This window comes from Numenius arquata, chromosome 6, assembly GCF_964106895.1.
Source record: "Numenius arquata chromosome 6, bNumArq3.hap1.1, whole genome shotgun sequence".
NCBI classification, from domain to species: domain Eukaryota; kingdom Metazoa; phylum Chordata; class Aves; order Charadriiformes; family Scolopacidae; genus Numenius; species Numenius arquata.
Window position 1 is genome coordinate 30,268,957 of NC_133581.1, and position 16,405 is coordinate 30,285,361.

The 16,405-nt window shown below is 38.9% G+C and overlaps 1 protein-coding gene across 1 annotated transcript in view; it reads right to left on the reverse strand.

Annotated features, from left to right (window-relative positions):
* JAG2 (jagged canonical Notch ligand 2) overlaps positions 1 to 16,405 on the reverse strand; it is a 70,817-nt gene that overhangs the window by 13,975 nt on the left and 40,437 nt on the right. Inside the window, 10 exon segments of the mRNA XM_074148812.1 lie at positions 841 to 954; positions 1,496 to 1,660; positions 1,927 to 2,077; positions 4,378 to 4,551; positions 4,822 to 4,868; positions 5,387 to 5,500; positions 6,080 to 6,193; positions 7,008 to 7,121; positions 9,478 to 9,597; positions 9,983 to 10,113. Coding sequence (XP_074004913.1) covers positions 841 to 954; positions 1,496 to 1,660; positions 1,927 to 2,077; positions 4,378 to 4,551; positions 4,822 to 4,868; positions 5,387 to 5,500; positions 6,080 to 6,193; positions 7,008 to 7,121; positions 9,478 to 9,597; positions 9,983 to 10,113 — 1,244 coding nt within the window.

Below are 16,405 nucleotides of genomic sequence, written 5' to 3' on the forward strand. Positions count from 1 at the left end.
CTTTATGCCTCAAAATACAGAGTTAAAGTCATTAGATGGCTTAACCACATATATATACACACACATACATACGTGTGTGTATACACACACATACATACGTGTGTGTATACACACATTAAACGCACACACACATGAATTTCGTAGAAAATTCTTTTCACTTCGGCAAAATGTTTTAATAGGTAGAACATAATTACACCAGACCGAACTTCATCTAGACGCTCTTTTGACAGTGATAGCTGCCAAAAGCTTCTCAGTCTTTATTTCACATCTCAATTGGTGCATGTCCTGTAGTAAGTCTCAGCAAGACCTTGCCATCACGTTTTAGAAGGGACTTCATTCAGAGTAGAAAAAGAACTAACTGCCGTTTCCTCTCAGTTAGCTTAACCATGAACTGGCCTAGTACACTTCTTTCTCTCAATTAAGGCCCAATATGTCTCAAGCCAGGGCAGAAAGAGTAAAGGCCTGCTCCTGCTGAACCCAGAATACAAAACACCCACTCATGATATCCATTCAGGTTTCAGCAGTTCTATTTTAACTAAAGGAATATTAAGATACTACATTTATAAATTCCTTCAGTAAGGTGGAAGCACACTATAGCTTCCACTGGCTTAAAGTTAAAAAGCTTTTCAAGTTTGGAAACTACTGTGTATGAATAGACTGGGTAAGGGACAAGCTTCCATGTTCACTAAGTACAAGTCTTCTTGAAAATACTTTTGCAAACAATACTAGGCAGACTGTAATTATAGAACAGAGAAACTACCCTATTATTAACCACGTACCAATCACCACTGTTACAGCAAAGCTGTAATATTTGCCCCTGCAACACTCAGCAGTACTCACTTGTGTCACACAATTCTCCTTCCCAGCCACTTGAGCAGAAACATCTAAATGAATCAACTTCATCGATGCATGTCCCACCATTCTTGCAAGGTTTTCCAAGACAATCATTGATATCTATGACAAAAAGTCAACAATTATTGCTCAAGGCTGTCTTCACCTATCTAGAGAAGTGATCTACACGTGTGTCTCTAGGAAAAGCAGCACAAAGTTATACCCCATTAGTATATACTTAAGAACAGCTCAAACACCTAATTTTTAAGCCTGGTAAGATTTCTAGATGTATTCTCTTTCATGTAGCAAGTCAAATCACAGCATTAAGCATTAACCTAGCAAAAATATCCAGGTGTTCAAAAAAGTACCTGGAACAGCAATACACAAGGTCCTAAGGTGTGCTGTCAGTGTGTCCATCCCTTCTTTATAATCCCTATGTTGAAGAAATCCATGGCTTCTTGTAAGACTGTACATAAAAGGTAGTGGGTACAGTCACATTCACACTGAAGTTGGACTAAAACCAGTTTTCTTTCACAGAGGAAGTGTGAACCACTACAAAGACAACTGTTACCAGAAGAAACTGGATTTCAAGCAGCACATGTGAAACAGTGCTCTATGCGGCTTTATTAAAAGAAGAAAGAATTTAGAAGAAACTCCTACTTACTTTCATGACAGTATATTCCAGTAAAACCTTTTTCACAGGCACAAGTAAAATTCCCTCCTGGCTGACTTATACATCGTCCATGAGGCCCACAAACATTAGACGAAATGAAGCGGATTCCTTCTTGGGTAGCGTTAGTGAAGACTTCTATTGTACAGCTGTCTATTACTAAGAACGAGAAGTATTTCATCAGACTAGTAATCTGTATCACCAATCAGTTTTTAAAGTTATCCAAAAATTAAGACTAATCACAATTTAGAAGTTAACTGTTAGTTACTCTATACCTCTTTATAAATAAGAACTGTTACAAGCACTTCTCACTGCCTCACTATTTCACAAAATGTTTCTGCATTATGCTACTTCCAGAAATACTATTTTTCTTTTTTAATGTACAACCAATACATTAAGACAAGCTTCTCGACAAAAGAAGGTACCTTTACAAGAATTGTTCTTGCAGTGGTCCTTGAGATGAGAACAATTCTTTCCATCATAGTCATCAGGGCAGGCACAGTAATAATCTCCTCCCAGATCATAGCATTTAGCCCCATTCTGGCAAGGGTTAGGTTCACAGAAATCAATATCCATCTGTAAGAGAGACCACAGTTAGCAGCAGCTGCTTCATTTCCCAGGAGTGAGCAGCATTATCTGTGTTGCCAAAGACACAGATGAAGCTAATTTACAAGGAACCTCAAGTTTTAAGAGGGTTTATGAATCGTATATATTGCATTCCATCTTGCAACACAGAGAGAAACTTCAGGTTACTTTAGTCAATCCTAACACAAAGCATTTCTGATATTCCTAAAAACATATTCCTTTGCAGGAGGCTGAATAAGCACATTTGCAATAACTAGTAAAGAACAAGCCATCAAGAATCATCTAACTGTGACTATTCTGGATCATTTTAAGTCACTTCTCTGTCCTTCACACCCACATACTAAGTGCTATGATGCAAGTTAAATAACAGTGCACGTGTCAACTTTGTGTCTGCAAGACACTTAAAATGCACAGAGCCTGAAAAAGCTCCTATTGTCTAGAGCAACTTCTCTTCCCATCTCAACTAACATGAAATCTATTATAGAACCACATAGTTTGGAAGGGACCTCTACTCCCACTTCCTAGTCAAAGTAGGTCTAGTTAGAACCAAGCTGCTCAGGGTCTTATTCTTACAAATACTATCACACCATGCCAATTTACACACAGAAATACTAGGTACATTTTGAACACTTCTTACCATCTGATTCAAAAAAGCAAAATTTAAACCTAGCTTTCATACTATAACCCTCGACACAGACAAATTGCTATAGCAAAGCAATTCTGCTTCTTCTACATCTTAGATTATCACACAACATCACTAATTGGTAATGCCCTAGATTGCCCTCAAAATCTACATCGGGGCCCCAAAAAGGATGTTGCTATATCACAGTACCTTTCCTCCAAATGGTTATTCTTAAGGATTCCCTTCCTCCCCCCTCAAGTGAATCTTTCCCCCTTTCTCAGCCTTACAGACTTAATCTTAAGTATGATAGTGGGTTTGGTCACTATTTTTAGTAGTTCGGTAGCTAAATAGGAGAAAAAGTCAAAGCTAACCAAAACAGAAGGAACACAAAATGGTGTTAAGTATTTAATTCAGAGAAACACATACAATTCCAGCTGCAATAGAGAGATTTTCAGCAAGCTATTTCATGCTCTCATATGAAACATTCAAAGCAAACTACAAAAAATAGCTAAGGTCTGAGAAAGATTCTCAGATCTCCTCTATCAGATGTCTCCATTTGTTTCCTTCCATTAGAGTAAATTTCCCCTTCCCAATGCAAGTTCAGTAGCTGGTACTTTAGCATCTGGAGTCAATAGTAGATATTTCCTGCAACACACAAGGCAAGCAGCCAACTCCCCCCTATTATTCAAACAGATTTTCTAAAACTTTAATTGCACAGTATGGTATGAATCAGCCAAGAGTAGAGCGCTCAAGCTATGATCCTCATGTAGTAATGGTACATGAACTATTAAGTGCTGCACCAGTTTTATTAAACTGGTCAGTATCTGCAACCCTTTTAAATTTTGTATAAAAGGGGGGAATTGTTTGTTAACAATGCAAATACAGAATAAAATTACTTCACCATTTAAGAGAGATCAGTCTAATGTCCTCCATGAAAAATTGTGGAGCAAACCCAGCAAATTCTAATCCAGTGCCTCCAGTTGACACTGCCCTGCTAACCAACACTTACATGTATTTAGGTATCAGCAAAAGTCAGAAAGTAAACACTTAGGGCAATATAATTTTACATTGAAAAGACCAATGTCCTCCCTAGAAAGAGACAGATCTTCATTATTGTTAAGTACTTTACTAATTATCAACTGGCACTTCAGAATTTCAGATCTGAATCCTTATTTAAGCACTAGAACTACATGTTCCTGAAATGATCTCAAACAGAAAGTTCCAAGAGCCAATACTCGTGTATCTGCCTGCCTTTAATTACGCAGATACTCCTACCAACAGCAGTGGGATTACTCAAAAGGTAATTGAATTATCTACTTCAGAGTTATTAGGATGAACACCTAAAACATTCTAGCATAACAAAAGGACACAGGTCCTGAAAATTACAAAGGAAAATGTTTTAAGCTTAAGGAATATTTGCACCCTTAAAACATTTAGGAGAGCCAACACCTATGTGCAACAACCCACAGTGTATCAGGCTGTAAATTCAAGCGTTACAGCTACTATGACAGCACCGCACAACAAATTTACTTATTCAGAGTGTCAAGTAACAGCCACGTTAGGCAGTAATAGTTTAGCCTTGGGTTACTCCCGTTTAAACCCGGAGATATGTTTCTTTCAAGAATTCAATCCATGAAAAATATTGCAGTAATGTCACTGCTGCCCTCACCTCACAGAAGACTCCCGAGAAGCCCTGTGAACACAGGCAACTGAATCCATTCACCAGGTCTTTGCAACGGCCTCCATTTTGGCATGGGTTGCTTTCACACTCATTCGTTTCTGTCTCACAGTTTTTTCCTGTGAAACCACGAGGGCATAAGCAATGGTAACCATTCACCTCATCCTTCGCAGAGGGGAAAACAAAGGAAAAATGGAAAAGAATGGTTATTGATAGAACTGGCACACAAGAATTCAAGTTATTTCTATATTCTGGATTTGTGAAGAGCAGTAGCACCACATAAAATTATTTTGTGAAATGGTGCAAGACCCTACAAGTGCAACACTACACATTTAATATTTAACTTCATTTAACCAACATGTAATTGCAAACTATAGAATTCGTAACTAGCCAGAACAAAGTTTATTTTCAACATGGCACACAATAAACAGTTACCTTACAAGTTCCTCCATGTTGACATTGTCCATGACAGTCATTAATATCTATGGATAAAATATGCAAGGCATTAGAATTTATACTGGAAGACTAAGATGTAAAGTACAGGTCTAGCATAAAAATTAGAACAAGTGGTTTTCAGAATGGATGTTTCAAGGAAAAGCAAGGATGCTTGATGTCTTAAGAGATTCATATTTTAAAGAATGTGATAGAAAATTGCATATTACATATTTCTATTACAGTGCAATAGAAATTAAATCAATGCTATCAGATAATTTCATATCTAACATTTTAGTTAAAAAGTACTTTGAATTAGTACATGATATCATTCAGAATCGGGGATGAGTGAGTAGGGAGAGATTTACGAGTTATGTAAGCTCATTTTAATACCAATTACACCTCTAAATAAATTTTCAAAAAGCATTTTCAATTTATATTGCTGTAAGTTAGGAAAATCCTGACAACCTTTTTTTTTTTTATAAGTTTGTATAGTATCATTCATCATAACACCTTTTTTTAAAGAATAAACCATCCTGTGATCAACATATATTAAAGAAATACTAACTGATATGACAATTTACTCCTGTCCATCCTGGAATGCAGTCACAGTAATATCCACCAATGAGATTTTTGCAAGAGTAAGCATTAACACAGGGTTTCCCCTCACACTCATTAGCATCTGTGAAAGAAGATAAAAGAAAGAAGAGAATAAAGGACAAACCCAGAAACAGATTACCACAGCACCAAGCAAAGTTCCCCTGCAATCCAAGCATCCAGAAGCTCATACTATACATCGGTATGGCACTAAAACCATTTACATATGACATTTTTATGAGGTTTTTAATGCACGCTTGTCTACAGTAGCACATGCATGTTATCTTTTCCCTTTGCCAAAACTCAAAAAGTTAACATGTTAGTCAGGGTAAATCCCTTCCTCGCCTCTGTAAGCGTCTCGTCTCTGTTCTGCCACCAAGAAGAGGGAGCTACCATCACCAATGCTGTATTTTGAAACAGAAAAGTTATCGGGCAATCTAGAAGAGCTATTATAAGTAAGATTAATTTGGGTCTTAAACAGGTACAGGTTCAATTGAAACTTCTGGCTTTAGCATCTATTAAAGAAGAGCTAAGACACCAATAGCAACACACATCTTCATTGTTTTCTTCAATAAAAATCGTACCAGAAACATGCTTACACAGATGCTCGTTATTTAGGAATAATCTCCAGTGGTCTTCAAAACTTTAGAAGGTAATTACTTACCAAGCTGACATGTTGCTCCAATCCACTGTTGTGGACATATACACTCAAATGCATTAACACCATCAATGCAGGTCCCTCCTTGAGCACAAGGGTTAGATGCACATTCGTCAATATCTGGAAAGTCAAAGTATGCCTTCCATTACACGGTTTAAAATCTGGCTTGAACTATGGGGTTTAAGTTATTTTGAGATGAAGGGGGATAATGTACAAACAAATAAGCTTAGGAACAGACTAACATTTCTAACCTAGTTTTTACTTAGGCTTTTCTCACACCTTTGAGAAAAAAAATTCAGAGTTCCTCTCTCCCCTATCTGCAAACAACAAGGTCATTCACTTACTCTGCCAACTATTAACACATTCACTGAAGGCCATGTTCCTGGATCATGACACAAGTTTAGCCAGTTGTTTGGGTTTTTTTTAGGATAGCTGCTGTTGAAAAATGGATAAAAATCCTATGTTCCAAATCACGGGCAACATGCAAACCAATTACAAATGTCCATAATACATTTCAACCACTTCCCTGCCTTCCAAACCAGGCACTTAAGCAAGTAATCTACTCCTCTATGACTTTAAAAAGGGCAGAACCTTTCATATTCATGTTTGTATCTCTTAAAATGAATCCACTCTGTATTTTGCTTTAGACAGGCTAAAGAGTCAGAAATCGTCCTAACAGCTTTGGCAACAGCCTTTCTTTGTATATGGTCCAGCTATGCTTTCGATAACCTGTAGATCTCAACTGCATCAAACAGATAACTGCTGGCTGCACAGTACCATTAATCTTTTCCGAAGCTCCCAGTGCATAGCTCTTAAAAGTCAGGTAAGGTAGAAGACTACCACCAAATTCCACGCACCCACAGAGCATGATTATCAAATAAGCTCTATCAAACCTTCAACCCAACAGGTCAGTCATCAGTAAATGCATACCCACCAATAGCACATGTTGGTCCACTCCACCCCGATGGGCAGTGACATTTGAAGCCTGATGAAATTTCGTGACAAATTCCACCATTAGCACAGGGATTAGATACACAAGCATGCTCCGCTGGGAAGAAAGAGTGAAAGAAATTCTTGCTAAATACTCTTCCAATATAAATTAAGGAGAACGTACACGGTTAGAAATTGCATTCTGATTAAAGTGACCAAGAGCATGAGCAGTAGAGAGGTGCCTGTACAGAAGCTTGGAGCTTCCCTCTCCCAGCTGTGGAGAGGAAGATTCCCAGTAGCAAACTAAAGCAGGATTTTACTGAAGGGGCATCCTTCGTATCTACTGACTAGAAAGCCTGAAGGCAGACAAGTCACTCATATCTTAATATCCCAAGAGCTAGAGAAGTTCCCCATTAACCTACTGCTTCCAGCCACGCACTACCACCTCCTGAGAGCTCCAGCACTTTTTTTTTCCCTCCAGTGAGACAAAACAGATTTGCTGTATGCAGAAGTAGTAGTAGTAGTAGTTTAAGTATCAAAGGTCTGCTTAGTTTCATTCTAATACTGTTCCTTGGAAACAGTGAAGTATATAGAGCTGCTTGCAATTATAGGCAGTACTGCTTATTGTCATTCCATGTAGGGCTGTAACACTTGCAGAAGCTGCATCAAGCAACAATAAAGTTGAGGAGGGACAAGTTGGATGCCATCACTTTTGAATATTTTCCCTCTCAGAAGCCAAGGAAGCTTTTGGAAAGAAGAAAACAATCCCCTTGCTAGGCAAGACTTTCTAATTGTTGCTAGCATTTATATTTTGGAATCCTTCCTTCAGGGATGTTATTCAGTTTGCAAACTGAGTTTACATTGTCTAGGATGTTAGATACTAGTACCTAAAGCAGCTCATATACCAATCTACTGCTAGTAGTATAGAACTCAACAAATGTATGGCTCCCTTTATCGCTATTTCCTCATCTGGAGAGCCAAGGTGCTTCCCCACAACTTTCAGGGCAAGCTAAGACAAGATTTCATCCATTTTAGCCAAAACTTTGCATGACATTCTACCAGCTAAAGCAAAATTCAAGTTTTGATAGTATCATTAAATACCACACAGCACTTTATAGAAGTTCAAAGAGGATCTACATCTTGATAAATGTAAAAACCTTCTGCTGATAATAATTTAGTGAACTTAAGGCCAAACAGTTCAGTTAAAGAAAAAAAAAATGGTTCTTCCAATCTACACTTTTAACTATATAAAGGAATAGCAAAATTCAAAGTGAGAAGACTCACACATTTGAGAAATGTTTTGAGAAAACAAAAAGGATTTAACAATCCATCATGGCAAAGAAAGTCGCAGCAGAACACCCAATTGAATATTACAGGTGAAAAAGTTAAACCAAAAATTTTCATTTTTCTCCAAACATCACACGTTGAAAGCAAAATAGGAAAGAAATAGAAATTGCACACTTGCCTCTTTTTCTCCAGAGACAGAATAGTCAGGAAGAATCCAAGAAGTCTCCAAATACCAAAATAGTCTCCAGTACATGCAAATTTTGGTCTTTGTGAAGCACATACACAGATATACATGAAAAGAGCTATACGCCCTCTTTGTAGTGCAGATAAAAAGCACTTTTTCATGTTGGATAGATACAAATCTGTTAAACTCTATTCAGGAAGGCATACTTCATCAGAAATATGGTTTCAAAGCTCTCCTCCATTTTGCCAATGTGAGCAGGGAATACACTTAACTTTTCAATTAGACTGCTCAAGGTGACTCTGTAGGAGGGCTTGAACACATTTTCATAGTTAACATGTGTCATTAGTCCAAATGTATTAAGAGTCCCATATTAAAAGATCATTTTACAAATCAAGTTTCAGTTGATCAAAAAGGGTAATCAACACATTCAGGCAGCTAAAAATTGGGCCAACCCCCCCCCCCCACAGTTAAAACTGAAGTATCCATCACGACTACCTTTCTTAGTCACCAGGTTGTTTAAGATGCATGTTCATAAGCAAGCCAGGACACAAGAAAATAGGTAGCAGGAAGAAAGGTAACAAGGAAAGGCTGCAGTTACATGAGACTGAAGCCCAATTGCATGCTTGGATTAAGGAACTGAAGAAGCCAAAGGGAAGAAATACTCTCAATCTTATCTAAATCCAAGGGAAACTGTTGCACCGTTTCTGTTGTCTTCAGTGGTTTTTTTGAATAGTCAGTCTAAGGGACTAGCAAGAGAGATTGAGCTGGCATATCCCCACTATCACACAATCAAGCTGAAAGAACAAGTTGCACACCATCACTTTTTACACTTCCCCTTCTCAGAAACCAAGCTAGCTTTTGGAAAGGAGAAAACAGCCACCCCACTCTACCAAAAAAAAAAAAGCAACAGTGACCATGTGAAAATGCCACCTGGCTAACTAGAACGTAGCCATGTCTAAAAGAGTTTCAGATTTCTGAAGATACATGCAATATCCAGACGTACCAATTTCACAGTTCTTTCCAGAGTAGCCATCTGGGCAAGCACAGCGATACTCATCTGGTTCAGTATTCATACAGGTTCCACCATTCAGGCAGGGATGGTGATTTCCACAGTAATTCAGATCTGAACGGAGAAAAACCATCAATTGACAGGGAACACCAATCTCACTATTTTAATCCCTAGTCAGACATAGAGATGCCTATCTAGCTTGAATGACATTCACCCACATCACCCCCATATTCCATTAGCTAGCCCATCATCTCATTACTATCCACAGAACAGGGAAGGATGAACAACAGACATCTGCACGAGTTAGAGAAGTTGGGACCATTCCAAGCCTTTTGTCTTAAACTTCCTATACTTATGATATTTAGGCACCATCTGCCATAAAAGAATCAGGCACAGAAATACTCGGGTAGCTGCACACGAACAGGAAAAAAAACGGTTAATGAGTTACCAGTTAATCATGCAACTTTACTTATTTTTCCTGTACATTAATGTTAAGTACCTTTGTTACAGAGCAGGCCACCCCAGTTGGTTTCACAATTACACTGCCATGGTTCATTACAGCTCCCATGAGCACAGCCTGGATAGCGGACACACTCATCACAGAACTGTCCTTGCCAACCATAATGACACCTAAGATGTAAGTTCACATGTTAAGAGTTAGCAACATGACGCTTAATTCTCAGCATTGCAGATATTTAGAACGCTACACTTACCATTCTCAAGAACAAGGTCAACTGCTCAATGTGCAAGAGAGAGCAAAACTTTATTTTTCCTATTTAGAAGGGACATACTAGTCCTGTTGAACATCCTTATTGGAACTCATCTTGCTCGACCATATTAAACACCATGGCAACAAACACCACCAAGCACTATGCATTATGAGAACCGTACATAGATTAGTTGTTCTTTCACAAGAAGTCCCATCTTCATGTAATCATCTCACACTAGGATAAAAACCTGTGATTGGTATAGTAGAGTTGAAATTACTTTTCAAAATGAGACTGCTGGCTGACTGCACCAAGCACCATAGTAATTTTCTCTCTACGAAGACAGCTTTCAAGATATTAGCTAGTTTGTTCCGGATGCTACAGTCTTGAAAGACCGGGGCAGCCAGAGATACAGCTGTCTTGTCAGTTTTTCTCAAGATTTAGTGTCTCAAGAGAATCCTTTTTAGACATTTATTCTATTATATCCTCAGTATTCTCTAGCAACATTATAAAAAGGCTGCTCTTTGGAGAAAGGAGGGGAGAGAATAGAATAAAAAATCATTAATAATTAATTTGTTTTAAACAGTTGAAATTGTCACAAGATTTCTCCGGAGACCACTATCTTTATGTTATCTGTAACAGAATTGTGCTAACAAAAGCAACTATTTGTGCTACAGGAAAAGCGTTAAAGTCTGAACTTCAAACGAAAGATGTGATGAAGAGAAGACAAGAAAGAGAAGTATAAACGAGGAGTCTTGGTTCCTTGTGAATCAACCCACTTCCACCATTTCAGTAAGCTGTACCAGTCCCCAGAGGAACACAGCAGGTTAATGCTTGTCATTTGTCATTTAAGTTTCTACTATTTACATAGGCAGAACGAATCTAGATGCAGGTCTTTACAAGGCTTTTTTTAAATACAAATTTCTATAACTGCTTTGAGTTCTTAGTCCCAGTACCTGTTCTTCATTTAAAACCTCACAGCTGCAGGATCCCTAAAGAGAGCCTCAGCTGGGTACCTAGTCCCAAGGCCTCCAATGGCTTATTTAAGCAAGGTTGTCAGAAGGAAGGAGAACATACGTATTTCAGAAGCAGCCTTCTTTTGCTGTATTAGCAATAAGAGGAAGCAAATACTGCTCCTGCTAAATTCGATCTCTTCCTTCCTCCTCAAGGACAGAAAAATCTTTTCAGGGGCTGGTAATAAACAATAAAAAAAGCACTGTAACTCACTTTGCTGGCACCAACCCAAATCTTCATCCATGCCAAACCTGGCACTACTGCCAGTGATTCACCATGACTATCCTAGCCAGAGCCAACTCCCCACCCACACATAACAAGCATTTTCAAGGGGTGAAAGTCTGCATCACAATGCAAATAATCACAGTAACTCAATTTGTTTTCCATACCCAATGGATAACAAGTTTCTTTGTGTAACACTGCACTGGTGATTAAGAGTGCAAAGAAAAATACAGCCACCTTCTTAGAACTTGAAGGCATCTTAAGCACCTACTTGAGTTTCTAGGTCTGCTTGACTGCATTAAAATTAGTTCAGCAGAAAAGGGTTGCTGCTTTTTCATGATGCTCAACACAGTCAAAGTTTACCATTAAAGTTACCATCAAGCCTGAGGGAAAATAATTTCTAGAGGCTAAAAGCAGTCCAAAGGAACACAGTGTTTACAAGTCAAAAGGTTACTATGTGGTAAGCTGATCAGCCTTCAGTTTACAAGGAAGAGTAAATTAGGATTTCCTCTTGAACAGGAAGTCTGGTCGCATCCTACATTAGCAGGTGGTAGAGCAGCTTTAATTCCACTTCCTTCTAAAGATAATGTTTACACAGATCTCAGCTCACCCCTAGAGCAAGATGTGATCAATAAAGTGAAATCAATTCAGAAATGGGCACGTCGTCATTTATGAGAAAAACGCCAAGTCACACCACCAGGATGAAAAAAGGTTAATGATCCACTACGAGAAGCCCAAAAAGTACAGATACAAAAGCAACACCTATAAAAAAAAAAAGAAAAAAAAACCCCAGAAACCAAAAAAGCCCAGAATTGATTTTCAAGTAACAACCACCTGTGTAAAAGCCAAAAGGTAACTGCTAGTGCAGTTAATGGTGGGCTAAAATTGCTTCTTTCCTGCCCCTCTAGTTGAGGATAATTTGTTGGAAGTTTCTGTAATCCTAAATTTTTCACATCTGAATAAATTAAAAAACAAATTTAGAGAATTCATAAGGATTCCCATTGTTTAACAAACAAAGAAAATTCTTATTGGAATCAAGATTCTACTTCCTTTGTCCTTCCCCTCTGCTGACTTCATCAGCTTTAACTGGTCTTTACAACCCAACGCACGCAAAACAATCAGAGATGGCTTAATCTCAGCCCTAGCTGGGTTATTAGCGGTACAAAAGAAGCTACCATAAATAGATTGTTACAGTTTAGTAACTTCCTGATGGAAGGCTGAAGTACAGGCATCTGCTCCCAGACCAAAGCGGCCCTTCAGGCCAGGATTAACACTGAGACAGCGCAGTAGGAATAGAAGAACAATTGCTAGTTATCTTGAAATGAAGAACTTGCAGAAAAGATCCTGATAATTCTACAGACTTGCTTCACAGCTGCCATTTTCCTTAGACGGGAGTCTAGCGCAGCTATAGAAAATGAGAATTTAAATACAAGGCTGGAGGAAGGGGAGGTGGCAGGAGTTAACATTAGCAGAGCTTCTAGATAACGTTTCAGTCTTGAGATTAGAGAAACTGCAACTGTGCAGGAAAAATACTGTTGTCATTGACAAGTAGATAAAGCCACAATAATTCAACTCATAGCGTATACTTGGTTACAATGAGCAAGTGGGGCTTTCAAAGAGCTAAATTCCAGGACAAGAAAGACCTTCTACAGTAAATCTCAATGCGTTTAAAGTAGCAAATTTATTATCAAGGAATCCTACAGAAGCATGTGTTCAAAGATACCTATGTGCTCAGAGGCAGGAGCTAGAAGGAAAAGTGGGGAAAGGAGAAAGAAATAGAAGATTTGGAGGGTTTGCTTTCCCTGGTGCTATTAAAAAAGCTGAACTGGTCAAATGCAGTAAGATATAGATTTTTCTACAGAACTATGCTTTCCCTATGTTCTTCTGAAACAGTTATAATTAAGGAAAAAGCTGATACTGGTCTTTGCTTTCCTCTGAGGATGTTTGTGTTATAATTATTTAGTGAAAGCTAGATTTAAATTGAGCATTTCTGGTGTTCAGAAGATCCCACGTTGCTCTATGTAAACAGACACATTATTTGTGAAGACAAAGGCCCTGAGCAATCTGGTCTATACTAGACCTCCCTTGGGCAGGAGGTAGGACTTTCCAAACTCCATCATTTTATGATAAATCCTACAGTGGGAGTTATGGAAGTAATGTGGAAAGGCAAAGAGATGTACCCGAATCCCGATGGTCTGCAACCATGGTCCCTCAACACCTTGCATGATTAAGTCCTGCTTATTCAAAAGGAAGACACCTCTTACATACCAAAAAGTTAGGATACTCTCAACAGTCAGTATTAACTCAGCTGTTTTGTACTACCTTCACACATGGTTTATTGTCCTGGTTCAATCCCTTCTGGTTATTTGAGAGTCCTGAACTTTCTGCACAGAGAAACTTCATACCGCAGGTCTCATTCCATCGCTAATCTACTCTGGCTAACCTTATGAAAAGGCTCACAATACACAAGAATGAGACGATATCTAAATAAATTCTGTTTTACACCTAGCTACAGAGCTTTGTCAGCACCTAATGCACAAGTACACCTAAACCATCAATGTGAAGGAAATCAAAACCTAACTACTTCTCAAGTCTAGATCAAAACATGGGGCCTAAAAGTAAGTTGAAAAAATCCCAGGGATAACATAGGCAATGTGGTATAAGCCTTTATTTACCACAGGTTACACCTTACTAGTATCTTGCGCATCCTACAAAAGCTGAAGCTAAGACCATTGTGCCATATTTACATGTCATTTTTTAAGCAGGCTTTTTGGAGAGAGCTTCTCCCACTCATATTTCAATTGGAAGCTGTGGCCAAAACACTCAACACAGGAAAATGAAGCAAAACAGTGACATTAAGAGCAGAAGCAAAATGCATCATCATTCGGGGGTGGGGGAGAAATAACCCTCTTAAATGGAAAACCACTAAATTTTCTAATGACGTGAACAGGATGGTGTTGCATAGGCCAGAACAATAGCTTTATATTAGTTATTTACTTAAAATAACTATAAGAAAGTCTGTTTAATCTTTTAAGAGATTAATTGTTGCATAGCAGGCAGCAATATGGTCTAGCTGTTAGGAGATCCTACGACTCCCAGCATCCGGATTCAATGTTATAGCTAGTATGGTACTCAGTAAGGATTTGTCACAGAAGCGCTTTCTCTACTTTCCTACCTTTGAAATAGGCATAATGGCTTTGTGAACAGGGAAGGAAAAAATGCTCATTAACAAACTCAAATAATTTAATTACCTGAAAGCTTTCCTCTCTTCTTCTCGCCCTCACCATTCTTACACCAAAAGATACAAACCTTTCCCTACAACCTTTTTTCTCCTCTGATAAAGTCACTGAAAGCCACCGTTGTCACTCCAGTATTTTATTTAGAGTTTTGTGAGGGAGCTGATAGAAGGGGTGATTAAAAGTGGTTTGCCCAGAACATGTGGGGAAAGGTTACTCAGTTAACTTGCAGTAAATGGCTTCAAGTGTGTGTTTATATTTACATTAGTTCACACCAGTAGCCTGAAAATTAAAAAAAAAAAAAAAAAAAAAAAAAGAGAGAGAAGTGTTTTGAGTATGGATATTGGGTTCTCATCACTGCTTTGATCTACTGTTCCAATTTGTCTGCACTACCTACTATTGCAGACACAGGTTAAAGTAATACACGGTTTGACTTCCTGTATCTCTACTCACATTCTCCTGGAAGCAGCATCCAACTTTAGGATATATTCTGTGCCTTTCTAGCCACAAACCATCCAAGGAAGTGAGTGCGGAGTGTGCCTCAGTTCCCTGACCAATAAAGGAAAAAAAACCCATGGGATTCTTTGTTGTCTAACTTAATATGTCTACTTGTGAAATACTTGCCAACAATCCCAGGAGGCTTGCCACTCAGACAACAACAACAAAAAAAAGGTAATAAAAGCATACTGGTTATGATAACAGGCAAGAGAATTTATATGATGAGACACAGCAATTGTAATAGTTTTTGAAAATTCTTTGAAACTTAAAGTTGTGATACAATACCTTGCCCCACAGAGCGGACGGAAGATGTCCAAGTAGGGGTACCACGTGCATTCCTGCAGGGCCAAACAATAGCCCTATGCTCTTTAGGGACCATAGTTAGTCCAAGTTGCAGGAATTGAAATGGTCAGATGCCACAGCAGCTAGGACACTGCTCAAACAGAACTTTCTAGTTTACTCTTCAGAGCAGCTTATGAGATTTCTCCAAATTTGAGAGTTTAAGAGATTTCTTACAATTCCATTCTGGAACAGTTGTGGAGGGAAGCCAAGTCATTTAGACCTGCTCCTGACAAGTCCTGGTTAGCCAGTAACTCATCTGTGAGCATCCCCATGTACTCGGCACTGGTGAGGCCCCACCTCGAGTACTGGGTCCAGCTTTGGGCCCCTTACCACAAAAAAAGACATTGAGGTGCTGGAGCGGGTCCAGAGAAGGGCAATGAAGCTGGTGAGGGGTCTGGAGAACAAGTCTCATGAGGAGAGGCTGAGGGAACTGAGGTTGTTCAGCCTGGAGAAAAGGAGGCTGAGGGGGGACCTTATTGCTCTCTACAACTCCCTGAAAGGAGGGTGTAGCCGGGGGGGTCGGTCTCTTCTCCCAAGTCACAGGCGATGGGACAAGAAGAAACGGCCTCAAGTTGCACCAGGGGAGGTTCAGGTTGGATATTAGGAAGAATTTTTCCACTGAAAGGGTTATCAAGCACTGGAATGGGCTGCCCAGGGAAGTGGTTGAGGCACCATCCCTGGAGATGTTCAAAAGATGGGTTGACATGGTGATGGGGGACATGGTTTAGTGATGTTTTTTTTTTTTTTTGTCAGAATTAGGTTGATGGTTGGATTAGATGATCTTGAAGGTCCCTTCCAACCTAGATGATTCTATGATTTTCTAGATGTTTAGAAATGGTATACCTGTTTCAGACTTCTTTTGAGATTTCTGCCTGATCTAGCTAGTGTGGAAGTTGCCCATCT